This window comes from Prionailurus bengalensis, chromosome C1 (assembly GCF_016509475.1).
Source record: "Prionailurus bengalensis isolate Pbe53 chromosome C1, Fcat_Pben_1.1_paternal_pri, whole genome shotgun sequence".
Lineage (NCBI taxonomy): Eukaryota > Metazoa > Chordata > Mammalia > Carnivora > Felidae > Prionailurus > Prionailurus bengalensis.
The window spans coordinates 193,421,036-193,446,461 of record NC_057345.1 but is presented as its reverse complement, the minus strand read 5'-3'; the positions used below and the strand labels follow the sequence as shown (position 1 = coordinate 193,446,461).

At 40.8% G+C, this 25,426-nt stretch overlaps 1 protein-coding gene across 1 annotated transcript; it reads right to left on the bottom strand.

Annotated features, from left to right (window-relative positions):
• Positions 1-7,505: 7,505 nt before the first annotated feature.
• On the bottom strand, positions 7,506-25,398 carry FASTKD2 (FAST kinase domains 2). Its single transcript, XM_043577620.1, has 12 exons — positions 25,210-25,398; positions 23,596-24,416; positions 20,089-20,192; positions 19,296-19,404; positions 18,883-19,006; positions 18,472-18,611; positions 17,188-17,360; positions 12,831-12,994; positions 11,354-11,563; positions 10,871-10,958; positions 9,067-9,181; positions 7,506-7,701 (listed from the first exon to the last, which is right to left on the bottom strand). The coding sequence occupies exons 2-12, from the start codon at positions 24,316-24,318 to the stop codon at positions 7,582-7,584; spliced, it is 2,070 nt and encodes a 689-aa protein (XP_043433555.1). The 5' UTR covers positions 24,319-24,416; positions 25,210-25,398; the 3' UTR covers positions 7,506-7,581.
• Positions 25,399-25,426: the final 28 nt, after the last annotated feature.

Below are 25,426 nucleotides of genomic sequence, written 5' to 3'. Positions count from 1 at the left end.
ATAAGATAGATAGATAGATAGATAAGATAGATAATAGATAGATAGATAGATAGATAGATAGATAGATAGATAAGATAGGTAGGTAGGTAGGTAGGTAGATAGATAGATAGATAGATAGATAGATAGATAGATAGATAGATAGATTAAATAGATAGATAGATAGATAGATAGATAGATAATAGATAGATAATAGATAGATAAGATAGATAGATGATAGATAAGATAGATAGATTAGATAGATAGATAGATAGATAGATAGATAGATAGATAAGATGGATAGGTAGGTAGATAGATAGATAAGATAGATAAGATAGGTAGATAGATAGATAGATAGATAGATAAGATGGATAGGTAGATAGATAGATAAGATAGATAGATAAGATAGATAGATAGATAGATAAGATGGATAGGTAGGTAGATAGATAGATAAGATAGATAGATAATAGATAGATAAGATAGATGATAGATAGATAAGATAGATAGATTAGATAGATAGATAGATAGATAGATAAGATGGATAGGTAGGTAGATAGACAGATAAGATAGATAGATAGATAGATAGATAGATAGATAGATAGATAGATAAGATGGATAGGTAGATGATAGATAGATAGATAGATAGATAGATAGATAGATAGATATGTTATAGTACCTTTATCCATCAACACTCCGTAGCTGATAACAGAAAGCACTCCATCTAGCTCCATCTAAGCTTAAACACCATGTGATTGGATGTTAACTTCTGGCCATCCACAGAGCTTGCTTCCTCTTTCTTACAAGATGATTGGGAGAGCTAACAGCGCAGCCTTTATCTGACTTCCGGGTGTGACTCTTGGACCACCAGCCCCGAACTGACTGTCCAGAAGAGCTCCTAGCCCTGCCCACAGCACGGACATCGGAAAATCACGGTGCCGCTGCCTGCTTGTTAGTTCTAAGGCCACAGAACCTACCGCCCACATCCCGCTGGAGCATGCCCTATTTGCTGTCCAGAAAAATCAAATGCTCCACAGTCGTGGCCAGAGAGAGCAGACATAATGGTTTCCATCTCATCTGGGCTTCCTAATCTCAAACAGGAACATCTGCTTGGAGGAAACCAGGTCACATCTGGAATTCAAGCCGTAAGGGGGTGCTTGGGAAATGTACAGACTTCAGTTCCCTGGGCCCCTCTGCGAGCTGTAGCGCATCCATGTGCCGCAAGTGGGTTAAAAGTGTATCACACACACGCGCTCAGAACTTCATCATTACTTGGAAATACCTGGTGTGAAAAAAATTCAATTGCAATTCAAACCCATTTGTATTAGCACACACACACAAAAAAACCCACTTCTCATTTGTCAATGACAGAACGAGAAGAGCTATTAGGCTTTAAATAGAATTTTCAATTTTTGAATGGATTTTAAAAAATGGTTTCAAATTGTTTCAGCAGCTACTTACATAAACCAAGTTTCTCGTCAATGGTGATTGCCAAGAATTCGAAGAGCTCGTCATGAAAATATCTTGATCAAGAATTGGATATAGCCATTTCAAGCATACAACTTGATATTTAACAGTCTGGAAAGCAAGATCAAGTTTCTCATTAAGGCGTTGTAAAAAATGTATTTGGGAATTTTGCACAAAATCAATATTCCTCTCAAATACTTTGGATTTTACTGATTTTAGTTCTTATAGCGTATGGAGAAAATACAATATTTTGTTCTACTAAACTCCAAATAAAAATCTCAAAATAATCTTTAGCTTTGTGCTATGAAAACACTATCAATTTCTTTTTTTTTAAGTTTCTTGTTTACCAAATCTCATTCTTTTTTAAATATATTTTAATGTTTATTTTTGAGAGAGAGAGAGAGAGAGACAGAGTGTGAGTAGGGGAGGGGCAGAGAGAGAGACACACACAGAATCCGAAGCAAGTTCGGGGATCTGAGCTGTCAGCACAGAGCCCAACACAGGGCTCGAACTCACGGACCGCGAGATCATGACCTGAGCCGAAGTCAGACGCTCAACCAACTGAGCCACCCAGGTGCCCCGAGGATCCCTGTCTTAACTTCTTTATATCCCCCCATTATTCTAGGTATACACTAAGTAAGCTCTTGGTGGTTATCACTAATTGCTAAAATGCTGTTTGGAGAATCAAACATTAAGAACAGATGGAGATGAACTCATGATTTGTTTTCTGATTTTAAGTGTAATACATATTCATTCTTGCAAATATGAAAAATAAGGTATGAAGAAAATAAAAATCACAATTCTGTTTTTAAATTTTTTAAATGTTTATTTTTAAAGTTTAATTATTTATTTGGAGAGAGAGGCAGCACAAGTAGGGGAAGAGCAGAGAGAGAAGGAGGGAGAGAGAGAATCCCAAGCAGGCTCCGTGCTGTCAATGCAGAGCCTGACGCAGGGCTTGAACCCACAAAACTATGAGATCATGACCCGAGGCAAAGCCAAGAGTCAGACACTCAACTGACTGAGCCACCCAGGTGCCCCAAATGTTTATTTTCTAGAGAAAGAGATACAACATGGGTGTCACGTTGGAGAGGGAGACAGGATCGGAAATGGGCTCTGCACTGACAGCAGAGAGCCTGATGTGGGGCTTCGACCCACAAACTGTGAGATCATGACTCCAGCTGAAGTAGGACACTCAACCTACTGAGCCACCTAGGTGTCCCCATAATCACAATTCTATTCAGAACTATCATTCTCTCCATCTCTTTCCTTCCTATCTTTTTCTGTACTACTATGCATTATATAAGCTGCTAAGAAAAATTTTTTTTGTTTATTTATTTATTTAGAGAGAGAGAGAGGCAGAGTGAGAAGAAGAGAGAATCCCAAGCAGGCTCTGGACTGTCAATGAAGAGCCCAATGAAGGGCTCGAACTCATGAACTGTGAGATTATGATCTGGGCTGAAATCAAGAGTTGGACCCTGAACTGACTGAGCCACCCAGGCACCCCTAAGCTGCATGTTTTAAAAATAATATTTGGATCCCAATATGGAGTTGGTGTTTGCTTTTCCATTTAATATCATTGTAAACTTTCCCCGTCAAGTAAATTGTAGCACATCCAGATATTTTACAACTATTAAAATGATGTCTTAGAACAGTGCTTCTCAAATTTTAATGAGCATACATTAACCTGGGATATTGTCAAAATGTGGGTTCTGGTTAGTCGGTCTTGAGATGGGTCCCAAGATTCTGCATTTCTATCAAACTTCCAGATGATGCCAACACCATGGGTCCGTGGACCACACTGAGTAGCGAGAGCTTAGAGAGTATATATATTCCAGTAATGATGAACACACATAATTTTCAATGTCTGGCTCATATGTGGTGAAATATCACATCAATGGAGCGATAAGAATCCTTACACACAATGCAGGAGTAATACAAATATTTATCACGTATATACTCTGTATGCATATAGGCACAAAGATCATTAAAAATCTAATGCTGGTCAATTTCAATCCATATCAATATTTCTTTTTTTTTTTTTTTAATTTTTTTTTTCAACGTTTATTTATTTTTGGGACAGAGAGAGACAGAGCATGAACGGGGGAGGGGCAGAGAGAGAGGGAGACACAGAATCAGAAACAGGCTCCAGGCTCTGAGCCATCAGCCCAGAGCCTGACGCGGGGCTCGAACTCGCAGACCGCGAGATCGTGACCTGGCTAAAGTCGGACGCTTAACCGACTGCGCCACCCAGGCGCCCCCATATCAATATTTCTAAGACTCTGGATGCATGCACCCAAAGGACATTCCATAGAGACAGAAAGCAGATCAGTGGTTTGCAGGGAACAAAGGGAAAGGCAAAGAAGGAAGAAATTTTTAGGGGTGGTGGATATGTTCACGATCTTGATTGTGGTGATATTTTATATGTAAAATCTGATAAAACTGATCAAATTGTACACTGTAAACATACGCAGTTCATCGTCAATTGTGCTTCAATAAAGCTATTTCTTTTTTTAAATCCAGGAGGGAAGCCACAAAATGCATTCCACAAAGGTATTTACATTCCTCCAGCAGTATATGCAAGTGCGTGCCTCATTACACCTATGGCAGCATTGTAATTCTTAAAAGGAAAAAAAAAAAAAACCACTGCTAATTTGAAAGGCAAACATACCTCATTTGTTTGAATGTGCATGTCTCTGATTAGTAGTCGACTGAAATTTTTTCATGTTGATCAGCTCTTTGCTCATTTTTCTTTTGTTATGTTAGTGTTTCTTACCAACTTACAGGAGCTCTTTCTTTAGCTAGCTGTCAAAAATATGTCATCTATATTTTCCCCTCAGCTTGATGTTCACCTTTGTGTATACCTGATGGAATGTAATATAAGTAGACATTTTAAAGAAGCCCAAGAATAAAATAATCATAATAATCATCTTGACACTGCTCCAAATACACACAAAGCTCAGAGTCTGAACACAGAATCAGGTATAAAGAACATGGAAGTCTTTTCTAAATCACCTAATTTCTTTCACGAGGTGAAAGACCGATTACCAGAGACTACATCAGAAGCAAGCCGTGTATATTAACACATCAACTTCTAACTTTCACATTCATGCTTTGGTTGGTTGTTACAGTAAAATAGGTTGGTTCATCCTTTCTAGAGTGGAGTTAGTGGCACTAAGATACAAAATGTTTTGTGACTTGATCAAGAGCAGTCAGAATTTGAATGTATAAACTCCCACCTTATATTGAAACCTCTCAGTGTATGAGAAATGAGTCCATGAAATCAAACCGGGGTTGTGTGGTTTGGGTTTTTTCGCTTGTTTTGTTTTCTTTTGATCAACTGAATACCAGAAAAGGAGAATATGTAAATATCCTCCTGGAATGGGAAGTAAATGTTTCTATCCTGAGAAGACTTATATATTATTACTTAAACGTATACTTAAACGTATGACTTATACCTGGAGTCTCACAGGATTGTTTTTAGACCAAAAACCAATGAAGAATGCCGACACTGGTAATACCTATTTAAAGAGAAATGCCTTTTTATGTACCACGACAACTGGTACAAATGCAAGAAAACTACTTCCCCAAAAGGTAATTACAAGTATTCATAAAACTGTCCCATCCTGGGCACCTGGGTGACTCAAGTCAGTTGAGCGTCCAGCTTTGGCTCAGGTCATGATCTCATGGTTTGGGAGCTCGAGCTCTGCATTGGGCTCTCGGCTGTCAGCACAGAGCCCACTTTGGATCCTCTGTCCCCCTCTCTCTCAAAAAAAAAAAAAAAAATTGTCCAATCCTTTGACTATGAGCCATAATTAGCCACTAGAAGCAACAGATACACACAAAACATTTGAAGAATGAATTTTAGTTTCTTTAGTCAAAGATTTTCAAACTTCATTCTGAAGCTTATAAGGGTTAAAATCATTTGGCCGAGGCCACAAAGCTAAGTGCCGTCCAATCTGAAGCCAGAATCCAGATCTGCTGAGACCCAAGCTAAAGGGCAGTAGAGGATGAAATGAAGCAGCAATCAATGATGGGGCTTAGACTCCAGGAAAATCAAGTTCCTGGAGCTTTAACCTCCTCATCCATAAAATGAGGTGAGTTAAATGATTGCTAAACTTCCTTTCACCCTGAACCTTTTCTAAATGCTGGATAAGCGGGTAAAACCTCAAGAGTTGCAGTCCTGTGCTGGACCTTTATTGCCACTCCAGGGTTCCTCCACTCTCTCTTAAGCCCATGTCACCTCAGGCTCACACTCCAGCCCTGCCCTATGATCTGCATCGCCGTGGCAAATAATCTATCTTCGTTTTAGAGATAAGGAAACAGGGGCCCCAGGAGGATCATAAAGAGAGTTACAATACTGGGAAAGAATACATCTGAATACTTGGCCGGGTCTGGCAGAGAATAAGATGTCCAATAATTGCATGTCTGTGTATTTGGGGTATCTTAGTCCATCCGGGCTGATATTAACAGAATGCCATTAGTTGCGTGGTTTATAAACAACAAAAATTCTCAACAGATCTGGAGGCTGAGAAGTCTTGAGATCAAGGCTCTGGCAGACTGTGTCTGGTGGAGGCCCTCTTCCTGGCTCACAGATGGACATCTTCTGTGTCCTCAAATGGCAGAAGCACCAAGGGAGCTCTCTGGGGTCTCTTTAGGAGGACCAACACCACTCATGAGGGCTCCACCATCATGGATTAATCACCTCCCAATGCTCTACCTCAAACACCATCATGCTTGGGTTAGGTTTCGACGTAAGAATTAGGAGGGATGACAGAAACATCCAGTCTTTTGCATTGGGATAAAATACTTATCAAATTACATGGCACTCGGGTTTCATAAATGAAATTCACTATATCCACAGTGAGTCAAACACCAGGTAGACAGCTATACTGCAAATTTGAACAAATGTTGTTTGGTTGTTTTTTTTTTTTTTTTTTTAACATTTATTCATTTTTGAGAAAGAGAGACAGAGCACAAGCAGGGGTGGGGCAGAGAGAGAGAGACACACACAGAATCTGAAGCAGGCCTTTAAGCTGTCAGCACAGAGCCCGATGAGGGGCTCGAATTCTAGAACTGTGAGATCATGACCCGAGCCAAAGTTGGACACTTAACTGACTGAGCCACCCAGGCGCCCCTTGAACAAATGTTTCAATGAAGGAATAAACAAGAAAAAGACAGGGGGGAGTGCACCTCCAGGTGGCTCAGCCGGTTAAGCATCCAACTCTTGATTTCGGCTCAGGTCATGTTCTCACAGTTGTGAGACTGAGCCCGTTGGGCTTCATGCTGGGTGTGCAGCCTGCTTGGGATTCTCTCTCTTCCTCTCTGTCCCTCTCCGGCTCACACTCTCTCTCTGAGGGGGAAAAAAAAAAAAAAGGAACAAACATAACTGAAAAATAGTCCTCAGCTCTGACTCACAACATAGCTCAGCTATATATTTAATTTAAAAGACTTCCTGAAATGGTGGGGAGAGGGGAAGAAAGGGAAAAGGAACGACCTCAATAATGGCAACAACAGTTACATGTCAGCAACCCACAGCCTAGCAGTTTTAATAAATTTAGACTCGTTGCCATGTCTGTACTGTCTTCGCTGTGCAGTTCTTAGTGTGGCTCACGAGCCACTTCCACCTAGAATGCCTGTTACAAAAGCAGACGCCTGGCCTGCAGGCATTCGTCGCATCATTTCTTAAATTCTGTGATTTGAGCACCGGGTCCAATGGCCACGAAAAAGGCAGTCCGTGCCTGAATTCTAGAACAGCGTATGCAGTAAGAGTGCAAATATGCAGGTCTCGAACTCAAGGACCGCCCGTGCCACCTTAGCTGCTGCCCTTCACAACTAAGAAGCCAGTGTTCAATGCATCAAAGCTCACGAGCCAAAATAAAACCTCATGAATCTGTCACATATCTGTGCACTGGAGGAAACAGGTTGGGTTGGAAAAGTGATCCCCCTGGAGTTTTCTTAGCACCTTCTAAAATGCCAATAACAACACTCTCCCACTCTTCAAATTAATTTTAACAGTGAACTGAAGTGATACTTTTTGTTACAGTGACTAGTCAGGTAGATTCCACTGACAACTGAATTGCAGCCTTTATTAAAGTTATTTTACAAATTTACGTCTCCCAATATGAAAAGGCAGCTTCCATTTTAACACGTGCTTTGCAGATTTACATCAGCAGTAGGAAAGGCTTCAGCTGAATAGAGTTCAGTCTTCAAAAACGTGACTACATCCTTCATCTGCAGTCTTTCTATCTCCCAGTTATGGACCTTACCAAAGAAAGGAGAAAATAATCAGTCTGCAAGAAGACAATGCGTAAAATAAAAGCTAGTTTCGAGATCCAAGCATATCAACATGATATCAAGCCAACTGCTCTTCAAAAGCAAGTGCTGGGGCGCCTGGGTGGCTCAGTCCATTGAGAGTCCAACTTCGGCTCAGGTCATGATCTCACAGCTCGTGAGTTCAAGCCCCGTGTCGGGCACTGTGCTGACAGCTCAGAGCCTGGATCCTGCTTCGGATTCTGTGTCTCCCTCTCTCTCTGCCCCTAACCCACTCGCATTCTGTCTCTGTCTCTCTCAAAAATAAATAAAAACATTAACAAGAAAAAATTTTAAAGCAAGTGCTATCTTATGATTACTCATATTTTAAAGGGTTAGTAAGAGAATGTGCTAGGTAGGGTTGAAGAAAGCTCTATCAGTGAAAATTCTAAAAAGTTTAAAGCTCTCTGGGGCACGTGGGTGGCCCAAATGGTTAAGCATCCAACTCTGGATTTAGGCTCAAGTCATGATCTCATGGTTTGTGGGATAGAGCCCCACGTCGGGGGCCCTGCTTGGGATTGTCTGTCTCCCTCTCTCTCTGCACGCCCCCTCTCAAAAATAAATAAACATTTAAAAAACTAAGGTCCTCTAAAGGGTGAAAAAATCCCTTTCTTGGGATAATCTTCCTTAGAATACATACAATATCCCTTATGGGGAAAAAGCTTAAACAGTAGCCCATTAAGAGAAATGTGGCGTCTTAACCTCAGTAATATACATGTAATCCATTTTTGGATAGGAAAGTATCATAACGTAAATGTGAATGTTTACATTTCACATAATATGCAGGACCAAATGAGTGGCAATTAGATAGATCCCAACGCTAACATATATATAAACTCGTTCACAAGGTTCTTGCTCCATACAGAGACATCTGGAAAGGCTGGTCACGCAAAGCTGTGGAGTTGGAATCAAGATGAGATGTGAGCTCCCCTCTTACAAGCAGCTAGCTTTTCCTGGAGACATACTTCCTACAGTAGCCTCACACCAGCCCATGAAAACAAAGCTTAAATTCTCATCTTTCCTTCCCTTAAGGAACTCTGCGAAATGAATATGATGTCATGGGTCTTAAATAAGAAATTTTTCCTCTTACCAAAAAGGATTAAAATTGACCAAATGTAGCATTTATAAAACTCCTAGTAAATGACAGCTATCAGCTGAGTAAAAACCAAATCACGTACAGAAATGTTCTTTTCCAAAGAATTACTGCAATACTGCTGACGATTCCCCTAGAGTCCTTGTGACCACCCTCAACCACAACATCCCCAGCAGAACAGACATCAGTCACTGAAGAGTATCTCGTGTGCATTTTCTTCTTACCAAGATTACATGAAAACCCATTACTTTCAAATGCCGCATTTTCATAGCAAGGAATCCTCTGGGGTGGGTTAAATCCAAACAGTAAGTAGATCTAGGAACACACAGCACAGCTACTCTGAAGACAAAAATGCACAAAAGGAGACCCGTTATTAATGAGATTGCACGTACAATCTGCTGTGCTCCTGTTCTTTGCAGATTTCATGGCTGAGCTCTCTGCCAACCACAGGCCTCACTGTTCCCCACTGCCCCTCCCGTCCTCCACCTCCTTGTTACTCGGCCTTTACAAACACTCCAGCACATGAAGGCTGCTTTAGAAACCAAAAGCTTGCAATAATGCTTTACGCAGCTATCCCTCAACCACCTTCAAGGATGGCTACATTCCTGATGAGGAAAATATCCAGATAGGAAAGCATTTCAAGGCTTTCCTGTGCAGTGTTCAATCTCTGACCCGAATATAATTATTTATGCTACTAGAAGTACTGATGTAGAAAAACGAAATGGCAAATGTTCTCCTTGTATACACATGGTCCAGAGAGAGCAGCATCTGAAAATCAGAGAGACCAAATACAAAACAGGAAAAGCTAAGAGAAAGGCCAAACTGTTAAAAAGATAAAATCTGTATGTGTAACAAAATATGGAAGGCGTAATTTGTTTTTTCATTGTGCTTGGCCTTTTGGAAAGATTAAGTTGGCTGGGGGGAAAATAAGACATTTGTATCCTTTCTCTCTTCTGTTATACTTTGGCTGTTATCTGAGATAACATAAGAGAAATTTTATCTTTTAAAGGAATGCTCACATTCCTTACTTCTCCTCAGGACTTTAGGCTGAAAGCTTGTATATTATTAGGCCAGAACAATGGAGTACCTGAAAAAGAACAATTAGCTTTCACAGAGGTCACGGAGAAAGCTATTCCTTCAGGGGAGATGGGTGACAGTACAGGGAAGATCACAGTGAAACAGATGGACAAGGAACAAGCTAGATGGATTCAGAAAAGGGTAAAGTTAAAGAGTCGTATGAGAATGGAGAGGGATGAGCAGGTTAAGAGTCTGAACGCCTACAGATCTGTTTCTATACCTCTCCCTACTGTATTTACGTGCATGTCCTATAAAGCAATCGAGAGACAGGTTCCTTGGGGTCGGGATCCACGTCTGCCTCTACTTCGTGCACCCCGCAGGGCCTAGCAGAGCCTTTGTACGAAGGCTGACCGAACACGGGGTGTCGCAACATGACCGGAAGCACCTGCTTCACTGGCTCGGCAGGACATCCTCTGGGGCACAGTATCACAATTCTCCAGAGACACACGGTTTGTAGTATGCGAGTCAAGGAAACGGCTTATGATTAACTTCAATACAGTCTGACCCATACACGATACAACTTCATTAAAAAGCTAAAGTTTCTCTACCTTTGGAAAGATCCCGGTGGTAGAACAAAATATTTACTGGGTATTTAATTTTCGTAGATGCCTTCATTTTTTATGATGACTATTACACTATCTTGTCAAAAGTTTATATTGCACCGATAGTTTCAATTATGTTGACATTGTTTTATTGTAGTATTCAGCTTTAAAACCTGATTTTTAAAAACTTCCTATTAAAAAAAAAAACACACACACACTGCCTATTTAACAGCTTAACTCCAGTCCACTGTCTTTAATCAATGTCCACATTTACACCTAAGGAGATTAATGGATGAGAAGTCTCTTGGTACATTATAAGTTCTACACAAATATAAGGTCTTAGTATTGTTACTGCTACTTATTATGAAGTCTTTGAGAATTAAGATTTAAATGAACATATGCAAGCAACCTTTGAATATCTGCAGCAGAAGTTACCGCATCCATATGGGAAAATGGAAGCACTTGACTCCTGTTAATATCCATTCTGACTTCAAAATCTGAAAGAAAAGAATTTTTCAAACATTGCTCAAAGTGATTTTCTGTTTCAAAATGTATACTACCACTACTAATAACGATAACGGCATCAGACAAAAACTATGTTGAGCTTACCACGTGCCAGACTCTAGTCTGGATTTCACACATATAATCTCATTTATTCACCACAGGAACCCTAGGAGGTGGGCACCACGTTTACTGCCGCTTCACGGACAAGAGGCCGGGGGCTGGGGAGGGCCCGAAAACGCAGCACGAGTACGCACAGAGCAAGAGCCCAAATCAGGCAGCCCAGTCTGGGGCCAACGCCGCACTAACCTGCTGCGGAAAACCCATCTTTGTCCAAAATAAAGGAAAATAAATAAAATACGGTAGAGGAAAATCTCATAAAGCCCCATACCGATATGGTAATTATGTGGCAACTGTACATTTCTTAAGAAGTATCCTTCTCCCAGGAGGCTACTTAGTGCGTCTGCCACCTTCGCGTTTGGAGATAGCGGTGTGGAAGGCAGTGGCGGCAGTGCTAAGTCTACGGCCTTGGGACAAGAAGTATCAAGTTTTAGGCAAGCGGCCAAAATACGAAGCTTGTGAACGTTCCTCTCTATGTCACCTAAAAAAAAAGAGAAAGAAAATCTAGAGTTAAGAAAAAATATTTAGTTACCAAAAAACACTAGTGCCACAGTTAAGACATTCTATTCACATATGTATGTTTCTGATGATTTGTTTCCTATCGAGAGGAGTCTTTGTGTCTCCCTAGTTCCCAGAGTCTAGATCAATGCCCAGATCAGTTCGGTCTAGATTAGTTCCCAGTGTCTAGATCAGTATTTGATGACCTCTTACAGTTTAAAATCTCTCTCAAGATGATTTAGTCTAAACTCTTCAGAGTGATGAGGGAAGGCCCAGGAATGTTCAAGTGCCTCATGATTACCAAAAGGCAAAGTCGGGACTAGAATCCAGGTTTCCTGGGTCAAGGCTGCTTCCCCCACAGTAACCGCTTAAAAAAATCAGCACGTGGTGTTCCTCCTTCACAATTCAACTTCAGAATTTCCTTACATTGTTTTTTCAAAGAATTTAAACTTCTCTGTTCTCAGACACATGATCAAATTTTGCACATCCGGCCAGACATTGCTTTTCTTTGTTTAATATAAAAGACCAAAAGTCAACAATTAATTTCGTTTCAAGAGTAAATAAATTCACTACTTTGGGAACTATTTGATTGCTTGACCTAGGGGGTGTATCCTCGTTGTAGGCCACGAGTGACAAAGTGTTTAGAGCTGCAGAAGCTGACTGAACTTGGCTTCAAAGGTGACACGTAAGGATTGGGAATTACAAACATCTCCGATCAAGGCATAGAGAACACCTTGAACACTCGGCCTTTGTACAGGTGCAGACAGCATAAATAAAAGGAACAAAGGGGGCGCCTGGGTGGTTCAGTCGGTTGAACGTCTGACTTCGGCTCAGGTCACGATCTCACGGTCTGTGAGTTCGAGCCCCGCATTGGGCTCTGTGCTGATGGCTCAGAGCCTGGAGCCTGCTTCCGATTCTGTGTCTCCCTGTCTCTCTGCCCCTTCCCTGCTCATGCTCTGTCTCTCTCTCTCTCAAAAATAAATAAAAAAATAAAAAAATAAAAAAAAAACATTAAGAAAAAAAAATTAAAAAAAAAAGGAACAACGATGATGTGTTTCTTATCCTTGCCTTCTGTATCTGGGATATGTCATTAACGGAGGCTGGTTTGCTGGTTTAAAGCATTGGCCTTCAACTTCATCATTTGTGGTTCTGTCCTCAGTAGCATCTGCTCCACCTATGACCCCATTCGGAATCACAAGGCAGCCAGGGTATTGCCTTATTTTAGTCACCATTGTACACCGACGCCATACCTGATGTCAGCAGCTCATTGATGATGTCCTTTTGGAGAAGCTGATTAATAAGGGCCAGGGGAAAATGGTTCATCAAGCAAAATGAAGACACGGCTTTCAAGAGGTTTTCAGAAGAGATGTGGTGAAGGTAACCAGTCAGAGAATGAGCCATAGCTTCCTGGAACCTTCAGGGGAACAAAGAAAAGTCAGCTTTCAAACATGAACAGAACACCAGGTCATGGTGAGGCGAGTTAGGTGCCAGAGAACCGATGGCTTTAAGGAGTCCAAAGAAAGGAAGTAAGAAAATCAGACTGGCAGGAAGTATTCACATGCCCCTCAGGTCAGGTGGCTACCTCATAATAAATATAGATTCTCAATAAATGCTAGTGAACTACTGTCATATGTCTTATACAGAGCAAATACTTCATAGGCTTTAACTCATTTAATCACTACTAAAGCTTTATGGGGTAGGTATTCTTATTATCCTCTTAAAAAAAGACAAGTAAACAGGTTCATTGAGGTTGAAGAACTTGTCCAAGAAAAAACAGCCAGGAAGTAGCAGAGACAGTGTTGGAACCCAAGTTGTCAGGCTCCAGAGCCTTTTAACCACGATACTGGATTTGTACGATGAGTATGTCTGTAAGGCCTGAAACACCAGTGTAGATTCTCCAGCTACCAATATTCTGAGTTAAAAGTAAAAGAACTGCAAGCCTAATCCTACCACCCAGAAGCAGTGTTATTTATACAGTGTAACAAAGCAGTTAAACATGCATGAAGAGAGGAAAGAGCACAGTAGGAGAGGCCACTTGCCCAGGGTGACGCTGGTGATAAACAGCACAGGCAGGTTCTGAACCCAGGTCAGTCAGAATCTTAGACAGAAGCTATCTATCATTATGGGACATGCAAAGTACTGAGATAGCACACAGCAAAGTAAGTAGATAGAGCTTTGGGGCTAAGGAGAATTTCAACAAGTGGAAAAGACAGGAGAAGGGAAGATCATTTGAAACTGAGCAAAGAAATGGACCCCTGAGAGTGCGTGCTATCTGTGCTATTGTAAGGAGCTGGTGGGGCCACGCTGCAGAGCGAAGGCAAGCGCGCCCGTGAGCGAGCCCTTTGCACAGTGAGCCTGTAGAGGAAAAAGTCTCAGATCAGCTGGTAGGTCCCAGGGGCAGCAGGAGGGGGTGAGGGAGACAGTGGAGGCCAGGGCAGGCTGAGCAGGACTGTGGGAGTTACAATGGGATGGGAAGAAGGGGAAAGATCCCAGAGAAGGCAGTGAGGCGAGAAAGGGCGGGCTGCAGATGACCGCTTCTGGAGCCTGGGTGCTGATCACCTCTCGAATCTTCTCATCCTATTCCTGCCGTTCCTCGTGTTTTAGCAGCACCCAACTGTGCGTCCTTCCCTGCACATGCTCTGCTGTTTCTTTCCTCCCAGACTGAATATGGAGTCCTTTCTGCTCAGAATCTTCCTTCCTGCTTATCTACCTATGGTTACCTCCTACTGCTCCATCTTTTAAGATCTGCTTAGGAACCACCTCTCCAGGCAGCACTGCTTGGCATTCATCCTGAACCTCCAGGTCACCAGGCTGGCTAGTGTCCTGGCACAGTCTTCCTCTATTGCCATTTATCCTGCATAAAATTCTCTCACTCCAATTTCTATGCTGTATTCGATTGCCAAAATCTACCTTACCCATTACATAGAATCCTGGCAAAAAAGGATTGTGTCTTGGGGCGCCTGGCTGGCTCGATGGGAAGGGCGTGGGACTCTTGATCTTATGGTTATGAGTTCAAGTCCCACGTTGCATATAGAGATTACTTAAAATCTTAAAAAAAAAAAAAAAAAAAAGGATGTGTCTCATTCATCTTTGCCCTAAGTAGCCACGTGCTTAGTATATGTTTTCTGACTAAATAATCAAATTTAGATGAGGAAGACATGAGGAAGAGAAGGTGAGTAGAAAAGAATCAAGAATAATGAGTGAAAAACTCACCAAGTTGGGTGCATTAAACATGTAGTTTTTTACATGTTAATCAGACCTCAATAAAGTGGTTTAAAACATCACTTCACAGGGGCGCCTGGGTGGCACAGTCGGTTAAGCGTCCGACTTCAGCCAGGTCACGATCTCGCGGTCCGTGAGTTCGAGCCCCGCGTCGGGCTCTGGGCTGATGGCTCAGAGCCTGGAGCCTGTTTCTGATTCTGTGTCTCCCTCTCTCTCTGCCCCTCCCCCGTTCATGCTCTGTCTTTCTCTGTCTCAAAAATAAATAAACGTTAAAAAAAAAAAAAAAAAACATCACTTCACATAGTATTTAGTAAACAGTAAATAACTGCTGGAGGAGGAAGAGGAGGGGGGAAGAAGAGGAGGAAGAAAAGAAAGAAAAAGAAGAGGAAGAAGATACATGGTGACCACATGCAAACCAAAGAAGTCCTGGAGTCCAGAGGCACACTAAGGACCAGAGATGCAAATCTGGGATTATTTACAGGGTGGTAAGTACAGATCAAGAAGAAACCAAAGGACTGAAAGGACAGCTTAACCATTACAATGTTTTCTTCCTTGGGTTTCAAACCCAGGAACATATTCTGGATTTAACACACCCTGTCTCCCAGAGGCCATCACATAAACAAAATGATTAACGTATAACATGTGGATATACACTACGCTCAGCCAAATCTTCTACCGCTCTCTTCCAGTCAACTTATTTCCCAAATGCTCTGAGCTGGCCTGCTTTTAAAATCTCTGCCGCTACAGCCTAAGACCCCAGCATCCTTTCGCTCTCTTCCGGAGAGTGTTCATTTGGTACCTACCATTTACTTCCTTCCTCTGGATATCCACGCCCTGTCTCCTTAAGGGGAGTAGAAGAACAGGGAACACAATGTAACAATTTCGACCAAGTTGTCTCTTGCAATGCTTACAAATAGGCTGAAAAATTCCCTAACCACCCAGTGCTTTTTCTCCTAATACCATGGAATCTGTGCAGCTGTTTCTGGAGTTTTAATTATCACTGCTTGACGGTGTTTGTCAAGAAAGTACAGGAGGTACATGGGAGCCAGCGTCAAAGACAAGCGTGGGAGTAGAGAAAGACCAAGTTTGGGGGTACTTTTAAACCTTTATTAGATGCCTATTCAGTGCCAGGTCTTGTGCTCAGTTCAGAATAACAAGAACCTGGGTCTCACTCTAGAGAGCTTTCCAACTGAGAAGCAGAGACAGGCTTATTGATAAGTGATTACAGCTCTGCATCAGGGCTCCACCAGAGATTCATAGATATGACAAGCACAAGGGCTCTGATGGGGACAAGTAGGGAAGGCACGGGAAAGGCAGCACAGACTGAGTTTTTCAGTACGATGGAGGGTACAGTGGGCAGCTGCTTTTCAGTGGGCCAAGGATTCTTGGGTTACGTGCTCCAAAGTGACGGGCATGTGACCCAAACCCAGTCAACCAGACTTGCTGTTTTAGAAATCTGAATCCTGAGGGAAAACCACAGGGACAGAAAGCAATTGCAGTCAAGTAACTTACCTGATGGCAAAGTGATGGCCTGTGACTCTTGCCACTGAGACCCTCAGAACTGCCCTAGTTTATTCCTGCCAGCCTGTGACCTACGCTGTAAGTTTTTTTTGTAATCTAACAATTACTATGTGCCGGGCACTGCTTTAAGAACCTAACACAGGTTGACTCGTTTAATCCTCATAACAACCCAATGTGATTAGAAATAATTCTTACTTCTGATCCCCATTTTAATAGATGATGAAACCGAGGCACAGGCAAGTAACTTGCTGACAGTTAAGTAGCTAACAAATGGCAGAGCTGGGATTCAAACCTAAGCAGACTCCAGAGTCCGGGCTTTTAATCACTCTTCTAGCAAGTGACATTTTATATGCATTTTGGGTTTCAGCGAATCCAATCTGATCTAGAAAGGGAGAAAAGATGTTCTGGGTGGAAAGCAGAGGTATGAAAGAGCCCAGCACGTCTGAGGAGCTGCTGTATTTAACAGAAGTGCATGGTTGTGGTTAAAAATGAAAATTACAGAAAACAGTAGTCTGGGACCAATTGAATAGTCAGGGTGAAAACTGAACTATGAACTCAGGAGCTGAGGGAATAAGCTGGGAGAGTTTGAAATGAAGACTCCTATGCTGAATTAACAAATATGTCATAATGAACAAAGAAACAAGCAAGGCAAAAAAGAAAAAAGAACAGCAAAAATAAAATAAAATGAAGTTCTGTTTAACTTCTCAAATAAAGTATACTAATGTTTTATTTGTTGATATAGATAATGACCATGGATGTGTTCACTTGTAACAATCCATTAAGCTTATGACAATATGTAATCTTCTCCTGAAGTATGTTATGCAGCAATAAACAAATTAAAAAAAAAAAAGAACAAGTACGTACTCTTGGGTCTGGCATTTGTAGAAGTGATTGAGAGAAGAATACACATGAAGAATAGAGATAATGCTTTTCATGTTTAGAGAAGCAGGATCATCTATCACTTTTTTCATGAACAAGTCCATCAAATCAGTATGTCGGAAGCCAAGGTCTTCAAGTAAAATGAGGAGAAAGAGAACCTTTAAAAGAGTGAATTGAGGAAAAACTTTTAATAATTACAGTATGCTACCAGTAAGTGTTTTAGATCTCAATAGAACTGTCTGAAGAGAATATTCTCCACAAAGAAACAGTTCTCTCTTCCTCACGAAATCTGTTCCAGTAATTCTTGAATCAGGTATTAATACTATCTTTTTATAAGCTGAGAACCAGAGCATACAATGGTTTCCATATTTCTAAATCATTTCCTATAGGTTTTTCATACAACGGATATGAAAACTACTTTAAATACACCTTTTCTGAGGTTTTTCAAAATGACCGAATCATCTTGAACTATTCCCTCTTCCAAACCCAGACACTTCCTACATCCAAAAGGAAGAGAGAACATGTAAGAGAGAACTCAAAAATTTCTCTATTCCACATTGAGCTGTACAAATGAGAACAGAGATGAAATACTATGATTAAATTAAAATTTCCAGTCCACTTCTCATTTCCCTCTTGGAACTTCTCACAATTAGTGCTTCTCTTTCCAAAGAAAATTTCCATGGCAATCTCAATATATACTTTACCCTCCAAGGTAAAGTGAATCTAGTGATCTAACGCAATTACCACTGCTTCGTCACAAAAAGAAATTTTTACCAGCTGCTTCTAGATATTTATATTGCTAACACAGCCCCCAAATTTAAAGGTTCTTACTCTGGAGGAAACAAGACAACTTTTCAGAAAATAGGCATGATCATTAAGTAATGGCATTTTACTCTTCCAAATGCATAAGCCTGCCACATTACCCATTTTTATTATTCTAAATCTAAAAAAGTAAAAGCAGAAACAGAAATAATCCTAATTATCCAGAGTACCACACAACTGGTTTTTTTTGAAAAACAAATAGAAGAGCAAACTTTGGACAATATAATTTTTATTTCAGAAAGATAGTCAAAAGATTGAATAGTGTGTTAACAGGTAACTCCTAGACATAAATGATAAGGAGCTGATTTTTCAAAAGTAAATCCAACATTGGAATATTTTGCTCTTTTAACTGCTATAGAGCTGATAGAGAAATACTCAGAATGGGAAATGAATTGATATGCTTCTCCCAAGTTTCTGAGGCTTATTCTAAACTGCTAACAAACTTACTTGTTTTAACTTCCAGATGTCAATAGTTGTAGCCACATAATCTGCTATTCCCTTAAAAAGATCTAAATTACGGTATCGGAGGTCTCTGCAAGACTGCAGTATGTTGATCAATACTTTAAAAGGACACCCATGGATATTACCTTTAAGAATGAGTTAAATAAACAAACAAAAATTACCACACGGCTTTGAACGTAACATCCAAGACACTCTACACTCGATACTTTTGTTTCTTTAGAAAAAAAAAAAAAAATAGCACTGTACTTTGTAATAAACAAAGGCAAAAATAAAATTCAGATCTAATCATATCAGATAGTGTCTGTATAACAGCAAAGATCTTAAGACAAACAAAACAAATACAGTCCTCAACGGTAGGTCAGATGCTAAGAATCATGAAAGAAAAATTCCTCTTACCTATGACCATCTTACTGCATTCATTCAGAAGTGTAATAGAGCGGTGACTCATGGCAGCTAAAGCCTCAAACATGTGCTGGCTATTCAAATCGGAAAACCTGTCTAATTCTCTCAAGGCTTTCATCTAAAGAAAACAAACTTTGATTTGTAACTTGTGGCAAAGTAAAGTAAATTTATCTTTAAGTAAAAAGGATAAAGTTTGAGCAGAATGACTCAAATAGATACACAGATTAAACACATATATTTGTATATACAAAAAATATAAATCTGCATCTATTATTTCACTTTAGCAAAGTTATAACCCAAAAGCACAACAATGTCCTCCTAAAAAACTGACTTCAGGAACTGATAGCAGGTCGTAAGAAAATTTTTTTTCAAATCCTGCCACTAGAGAAAATCCAAAATGTGTTTACCTCCAGTTTCCTTTTAAGAGCAATTGGTGCGTCTTTTCCAACACATTTCATCACAGCTTGTAATGTGAAGACACGTTCAATTTTCCAGACTTGCTGATCGGCTAGTATCCTGTAATTATACACAATAAACCCCACAATTCTAGTGTCTGAAAACCAAAGTTATCTTAGGAGTCATTTGGTCCTGCTCCTAATTCTAGGCAGGGAAGATGAAGCCCATAAAAATAATGTGCCTACCCACGGGCGAGTGTAAGTAGTTAAAGATGCAGGGCCAGCCCAGCACTGTCCTCTCACATTATTCTGCTACCATTATGAATAAACAAATCATATCAGGAGATTATAGTAAGATATCCCAATGCACAGTCAATGAAAAAGGAAATTAAGTACTATCCTCACAAACCTATGACAACACATCAGTTGCAGCAATTTTATAAATTATAAAACTCAAGCCCCTTTTCAGGCCAAGTCAGCGCCACATAACCTCCCCACGGTGCCCAAATAACCGTGATGAGCGGAACACATGTCAATTCTCCCCCAGTCCACATCAGTACTGTGTTTTAAGATCAATTTAGAATTCACTATTGCCCACACTTTTTTTTATGGTAGACCCTAAAAGAAGTATTATTTCTAGCTTTTCCTGATCCAGAGTCAGGATTTGAAGTTTACTAAGGTACTGAAGACTATACTGCAACAAAGTCTCCCCCCACCCAAAAAAGGCAGGTCAGCTTTCCTCTTGGTTTTTGATTGGAGATATAAAAGGGAATGCCACATGAAGAAAGCGTAAGACAGGACTCACCGCACTCCTGCTCGAAGAACATCCACATTCTTGCATGGCTCCATTGCCTCTAAAACAGTTGACAAAACTGAAAGACATTTCTCATCACACTCATTGATACGTTCCTATTGAAATATAATTACAAGAACACTGCAGATGATAAGCCCAGAGCAGACGATCTCACCAAAGCAAAACTGCTGAACTGACGCTTTCAATTATATGACTAAGTATCAAACCAATAATTCATAGCCAGCCCACAAGAAACAACATCTTTGGGAAATAAAATGTATTATGAAGTGAATTTCCCAAATAACCAACACACGCTTTTGTGCACCAACACTTTTTACATTCATCATTACCACTGAAAATCCATTTGGTACTGATCATATTCAGAAGCTTCTGAAGTGACTTTTATCAAACATTATTTTGACTTCTTCTCAGGACTCAAGTTCAGCATGGAGACAACAAATGCAGTAACGTAAGAGCTACTGAGGTATACACGGTAATCTGTCCATCCCCAAAGAAACTCAGATAGCTGTTCTCTTACAATTTCTCTCTGTCCTTTCCCAGTTATCATAGTGTAGCTTCAGTTGTGAATCTTCTGATCCACATCTGCTATCACATTTTACCACTGGGTCCCAAGGGGGGCTCCAGGCCCCCAGCTCCATCTCTCAGATCTCCTGGATTAGGGTACTAATCTAGATTCTAGAAATGGCAGTGGGCATAATTCGGAAAGTTAAAAGTGACAACACAGTGTATCTAGTACTCTACAACTTAATCACAACCAGTTCATACACCTCACAAAAGTAGTTGTGAACACATGTGAGAAAACTTAGGCTGCAAGAGGTATGCTCTTCTGCTAAAATGGCATGACTAACAAGGCACAAAGTCTTAGCTTAGAACCAGGTAATGAGAAGAAATGGAGAAGGCCGAAAGAAAAAGAAAGGTCTCATTCCCATGGGAGGGTTTCCATATCAATTTGCAACATTCCATCATTATCTGCTGTGAAAGGAAAGACCAAGTAACTGAAGGACAAATTCAGCAATGACATACTGAGCTTTCATCTCTAGCCAAACTGTCTTTACAACATTCCAACAGGTCAGCAAGACACAACTCTACCTAAAGATATACTGACTCCAAATGTCCACTGCTCATACCTCACCAATACAGAGGCTATGCTGATGGGGATACTTGTCCAAAATCCAGTAAGAGCATTGCTAACCAGGTAGTGACTAATTGGAATCACTTTTAAATAACTGTGCAGAGAACACAGTCTACCAAATAAACAGAATAAAGATATATTCTGTGGTTTAAGCACACACACACAAATAAAAATTCATTCTTAATGAAGGATGGATGGAAATCAGAGTAACATAAAAAGTTAAAGTTAAATACAGTTATATGCCTATGAGCTTAATTCTTCAATTCTATAATAGGAAGGACTACACGTGAGATCATCCTCAAGAAATTTAAAAATTATTGGACACCTGAGTGGCTCAGTCGGTTAAGTGTCTGACTTCCGCTCAGGTCATGATCTCACAGTCTGTGGGTTTGAGCTCCACATCAGGTTCTGTGCTGACAGCTCAGGGCCTGAAGCCTGCTTCGGATTCTGTGTCTCCCTCTCTCTCTGCCCCTCCCCTGCTCATGTTCTGTCTCGGTCTCTGTCTCTCTCTCTCTCTCAAAAATAAACAAACATTAAAAAAATTAAATAAAAAAGAAATTTAAAAATTATTTAATCCTGATCATTGAGTTTAAAAGACGAGATGTCCACCCTTAAAAGGTACACAATTAGTTGAATGGGCTATCATTTCATCATCACATCTGGTGGTGTTTCCACTCATACAGTGATCTAAAATATAAATTTGAACATGTTGACACTTTGCTTAAAATACTTAATGGATCCCCATTGCCTATAGGATAACTCCAAACTCCTTACCCAGACATAAAAGGCTCTTCATGACTGAGCTCCGCCCCCCTTTCCAGTCTCGGTCTTGCCTCTATACTCATAACCCCTCCTCCTTGACCACAATTACACAATTTCCTCCGTACTACCTCAAACACACAACCCCAATATTCTATACTTCAGCACCACTGAACTACTTTCAGCTCCCCCAAACCTGCCAAACTTCTCTTCTGAACAGGCAATCTTCTCTGCTTCAAACACCATCCCTTTCACTATCAATCTCTCACAAGCTGCTGCTCATTCGACTTAGATATCATCTCCTACTGGGCTTGAATCCTTGTTCTGCTATGAACTAGGTATTTGCTAATTTACTCAGCAATTCAAGACCTACAAAGAGTGACATTCACAGAAAGGTAACTTTGGCCAGGTTATTTAACCTCTCTAAGCCTCAATTTACTAATCATTAGTAAGATGATAGTATCTATTAAAAAAAAATTTTTTTAATGTTTATTTATTGAGAGACAAAGCGTGAGTGGGGGAGGAGCAGAGAGAGAGGGAGACACAGAATCCAAAGCAGGCGCCAGGCTCTGAGCCGTCAGCACAGAGCCTGACGTGGGGCTTGAACCCACGAATCATGAGATCGTGACCCGAGCCGAAGTCTGGCGCTTAACCCACTGACTCACCCAGGCGCCCCAGTAGTACATATTTTAAAGGCTACACTGAGGATTATATGAGACAATTCTGTTTTCAAACTTTGTACGTGTCTCTGCCTCAAACACTAACCCTGTATCCTCCTCCCCTGTCTCTTCTTCCCATCATGAAAGCCATCTCCTGACTAAGCTGTTAAGTCTGTTACACACTCTTACAAGACTAGAGTTTTCCTTCATTCCACTTAAAGCTCCATGCGGCCGTTATTTTGTTCATAATTATATCCCCTTGCACTCAGCACAGTGCCTATAATTTAGTAAATGTACGAGTTATTAAACGAATGTTGGTTATTTTTATAATTGCCTACAAAATATTTGTCTTCCTTTCCCTTTCCCTTTCCATAGGGAGAACAGGAATCAGGTCTCCTAAATCTTTCTCTCTAGTCGCAACTGCAGTAACTGATACACCATTGATACGAAATAAATGTTAATTGTATGAATAAATGAATCCATTAGCTGTCTGACTTTAGCCAAGTTGTTTAACATCATCAACTGTTTTTTTCATCTGCAAAACTGAGGTAAACATCGAAAACAGCTTGCAGGGCTATTGAGAGGATTAATTAAAACTAGGAAAAAGTGCAGGTACTCAACAACTATTAGTTCTCCCCTCTTCCCTTCTCTCCTGCCTTCAACTAACCAACATTTCCTTGTATGTTTTGTATCTCTCCTCATTTTAGTCCTCACTATTGGTTAACTCTGGAGAAGAAAAAACGGCACAAGCTTTCATAAATGTCCATAGCAAAAGGAAGGAAAGGCCCAGTCAACGTAAGGTCTCTAAATCACATATATGCAAAAACAAATATAAACTACCATTCCACTGATAATCTCTTCCAAGGAGGATACTTCTCTATTTCCCCTCAGTCTTTCAAAGTATGCCATGTCGAGAAAAACGATATTTAAGTCGCCTTTTGATTTTACCTGGACCACTCTCAGCAAAGTCTGTACCAGCAGACTGTTCTGAGGAATTCCCAGCTTCACTACAGCATGGAGACTGAACAGCAGGTGGTCACAGTGCATGATCTTGGCTTCTCTCATCACTTGTTCACACAGTTGGCTAAATGCAGGGTGGTTAAACATCAGTTGTTTCTCAATGCGTTTCTGGTCATCAGACATCCTTTTGGCAATGGTCCACATTGCTGAAATATAGTTACTACTGGGAAAAGTAGATGCTTCTGAAAATGTATCTAACACATCACTCAGAGAACTACACTCCCGAGACAGTTTTCTATAGTTGACAGGGGTTGGTTTTGTTTCCTTGGTGAGAACACTTTCATCGGAGGCCTCGTGATGAAAGTTTATCTTCAATCCCTCGTCAGAGAAAAGAGAGCGTTTTGAATCAAAGGAGAGTCTTCTAGGACAAAGCCCTCTGCTAACTGTAAGGACTGTTTCAGTGCTTACGCCCTTTGTTTGAAAGTCGTCTCTTGATTTAAAAACTAAGGCATCCTGAAAAAGGTACCTAATAGATGACTGCACTCTGTTGCCAAAGTCACTTAAGAGAAGGTTTCTTAGGTTTGAATTGTATGAAAAAACAATTCTGGGTCTGGAAAATCCCAAAGGATACAGCCTCATAGTTCTGCTTGTTGGAACGAAAGTACTGACTTGTCTGAGGTTCCATAAAAAGGAATTTGCTCTGTTCATCATTTTGCTATCCACTCAAACACTTTCAACTCGCTTTAAAGTAGTCTATGTAACACAAATGCCACTTCTAAGAGTGAAAGAGAAGACATGCCGTTGTTTTCCTGTGGGGGAAAGGGTTATAAAAAGAATACAAATCAAAGCAAAACTTTTACTTAAAGAAACGAAATGAATTTAACAGAGACTAAAGTGAGAACCTATGGAGACATTAAAGATTAAAACGGTAAAAGTGCTTTACCAACATGGGCTTCCTCCGCATCCACCAATGTGTACACTGTCTCAGAGAAGCCAGGTTACTTTGGAAGTAGTCATCGTATAAATGAGTTTTAAAAATAAGTAAGTAGAGTGGGGTTTCTGGTGGAAAGTGTTCCCACACAATGTCCTTTTAATAAAGGAATTTTATGTTACCATTGCCTGGAGAGATCTTCACTGAGAAAGTTTTAACGTTGGCGGATACTTTTTTTTTTTTAATGAAATTCATTGTCAAATTGGTTTCCATACAACACCCAGTGCTCATCCCAACAGGTGCCCTCCTCAATGCCCATCACCCACTTTCCCCTCCCTCCTACCCCCCATGACGGATACTTTTCAACATGAAGATTTAGCAACTGCCAAACCCGGACTTGTAAGAATAGGGACTGGGACAAGTAGAACCGCTGAGGAGAGGAAGCAATAAACCAAAGTGACGCTCGCATGCGGCCTGCGCTTAGGAGATAGATACATGAGCCAGTATCACCAGATCTCAGAAAATGTTAGGAGCCAGTGCTGAGCCACCCAATATTAACCCACCTCCCTAAACTTAATGCCCGAGCAACTCCTGAGACTTTTCTCCAAAAAGCAAGAAGTCTATGGTACAGGGCTGCCAACTGTTCCCGCCTATGCCCGTCTCCCACTCACCTGAGGTCAGAACCCCGTGGTTCTATACAGGCGCAGCCATGACAGCTTCCCCGCGAGCTCCGCGTATCGCGAGGTTTTACGGATCCCTCATAGGTCAAAAAGCTTCCGTTCGCGGTAGTTGGCGAGGTTAAGTTCCTGAGAAGAAAGCCTACCAAAGAGAATGACTAGTTTTCTTGGGCTTAGGGATAGGGACAGGGGAGAGCATAAGGCTTTTAAA

What these genes read in the sequence shown, in the direction of transcription:
- FASTKD2 (XM_043577620.1), bottom strand. Translation starts at nt 24,318, where the DNA reads ATGATGAACAGAGCAAATTCCTTTTTATGGAACCTCAGACAAGTCAGT. An exon ending in ATGCAGTAAGATGGTCATAG is followed by an intron (nt 18,612 to 18,882) that starts GTAAGAGGAATT and finishes TCATTCTTAAAG; the next exon opens with GTAATATCCATGGGTGTCCT. An exon ending in GCCACATAATTACCATATCG is followed by an intron (nt 10,959 to 11,353) that starts GTATGGGGCTTT and finishes CTTTTCTTTCAG; the next exon opens with ATTTTGAAGTCAGAATGGAT.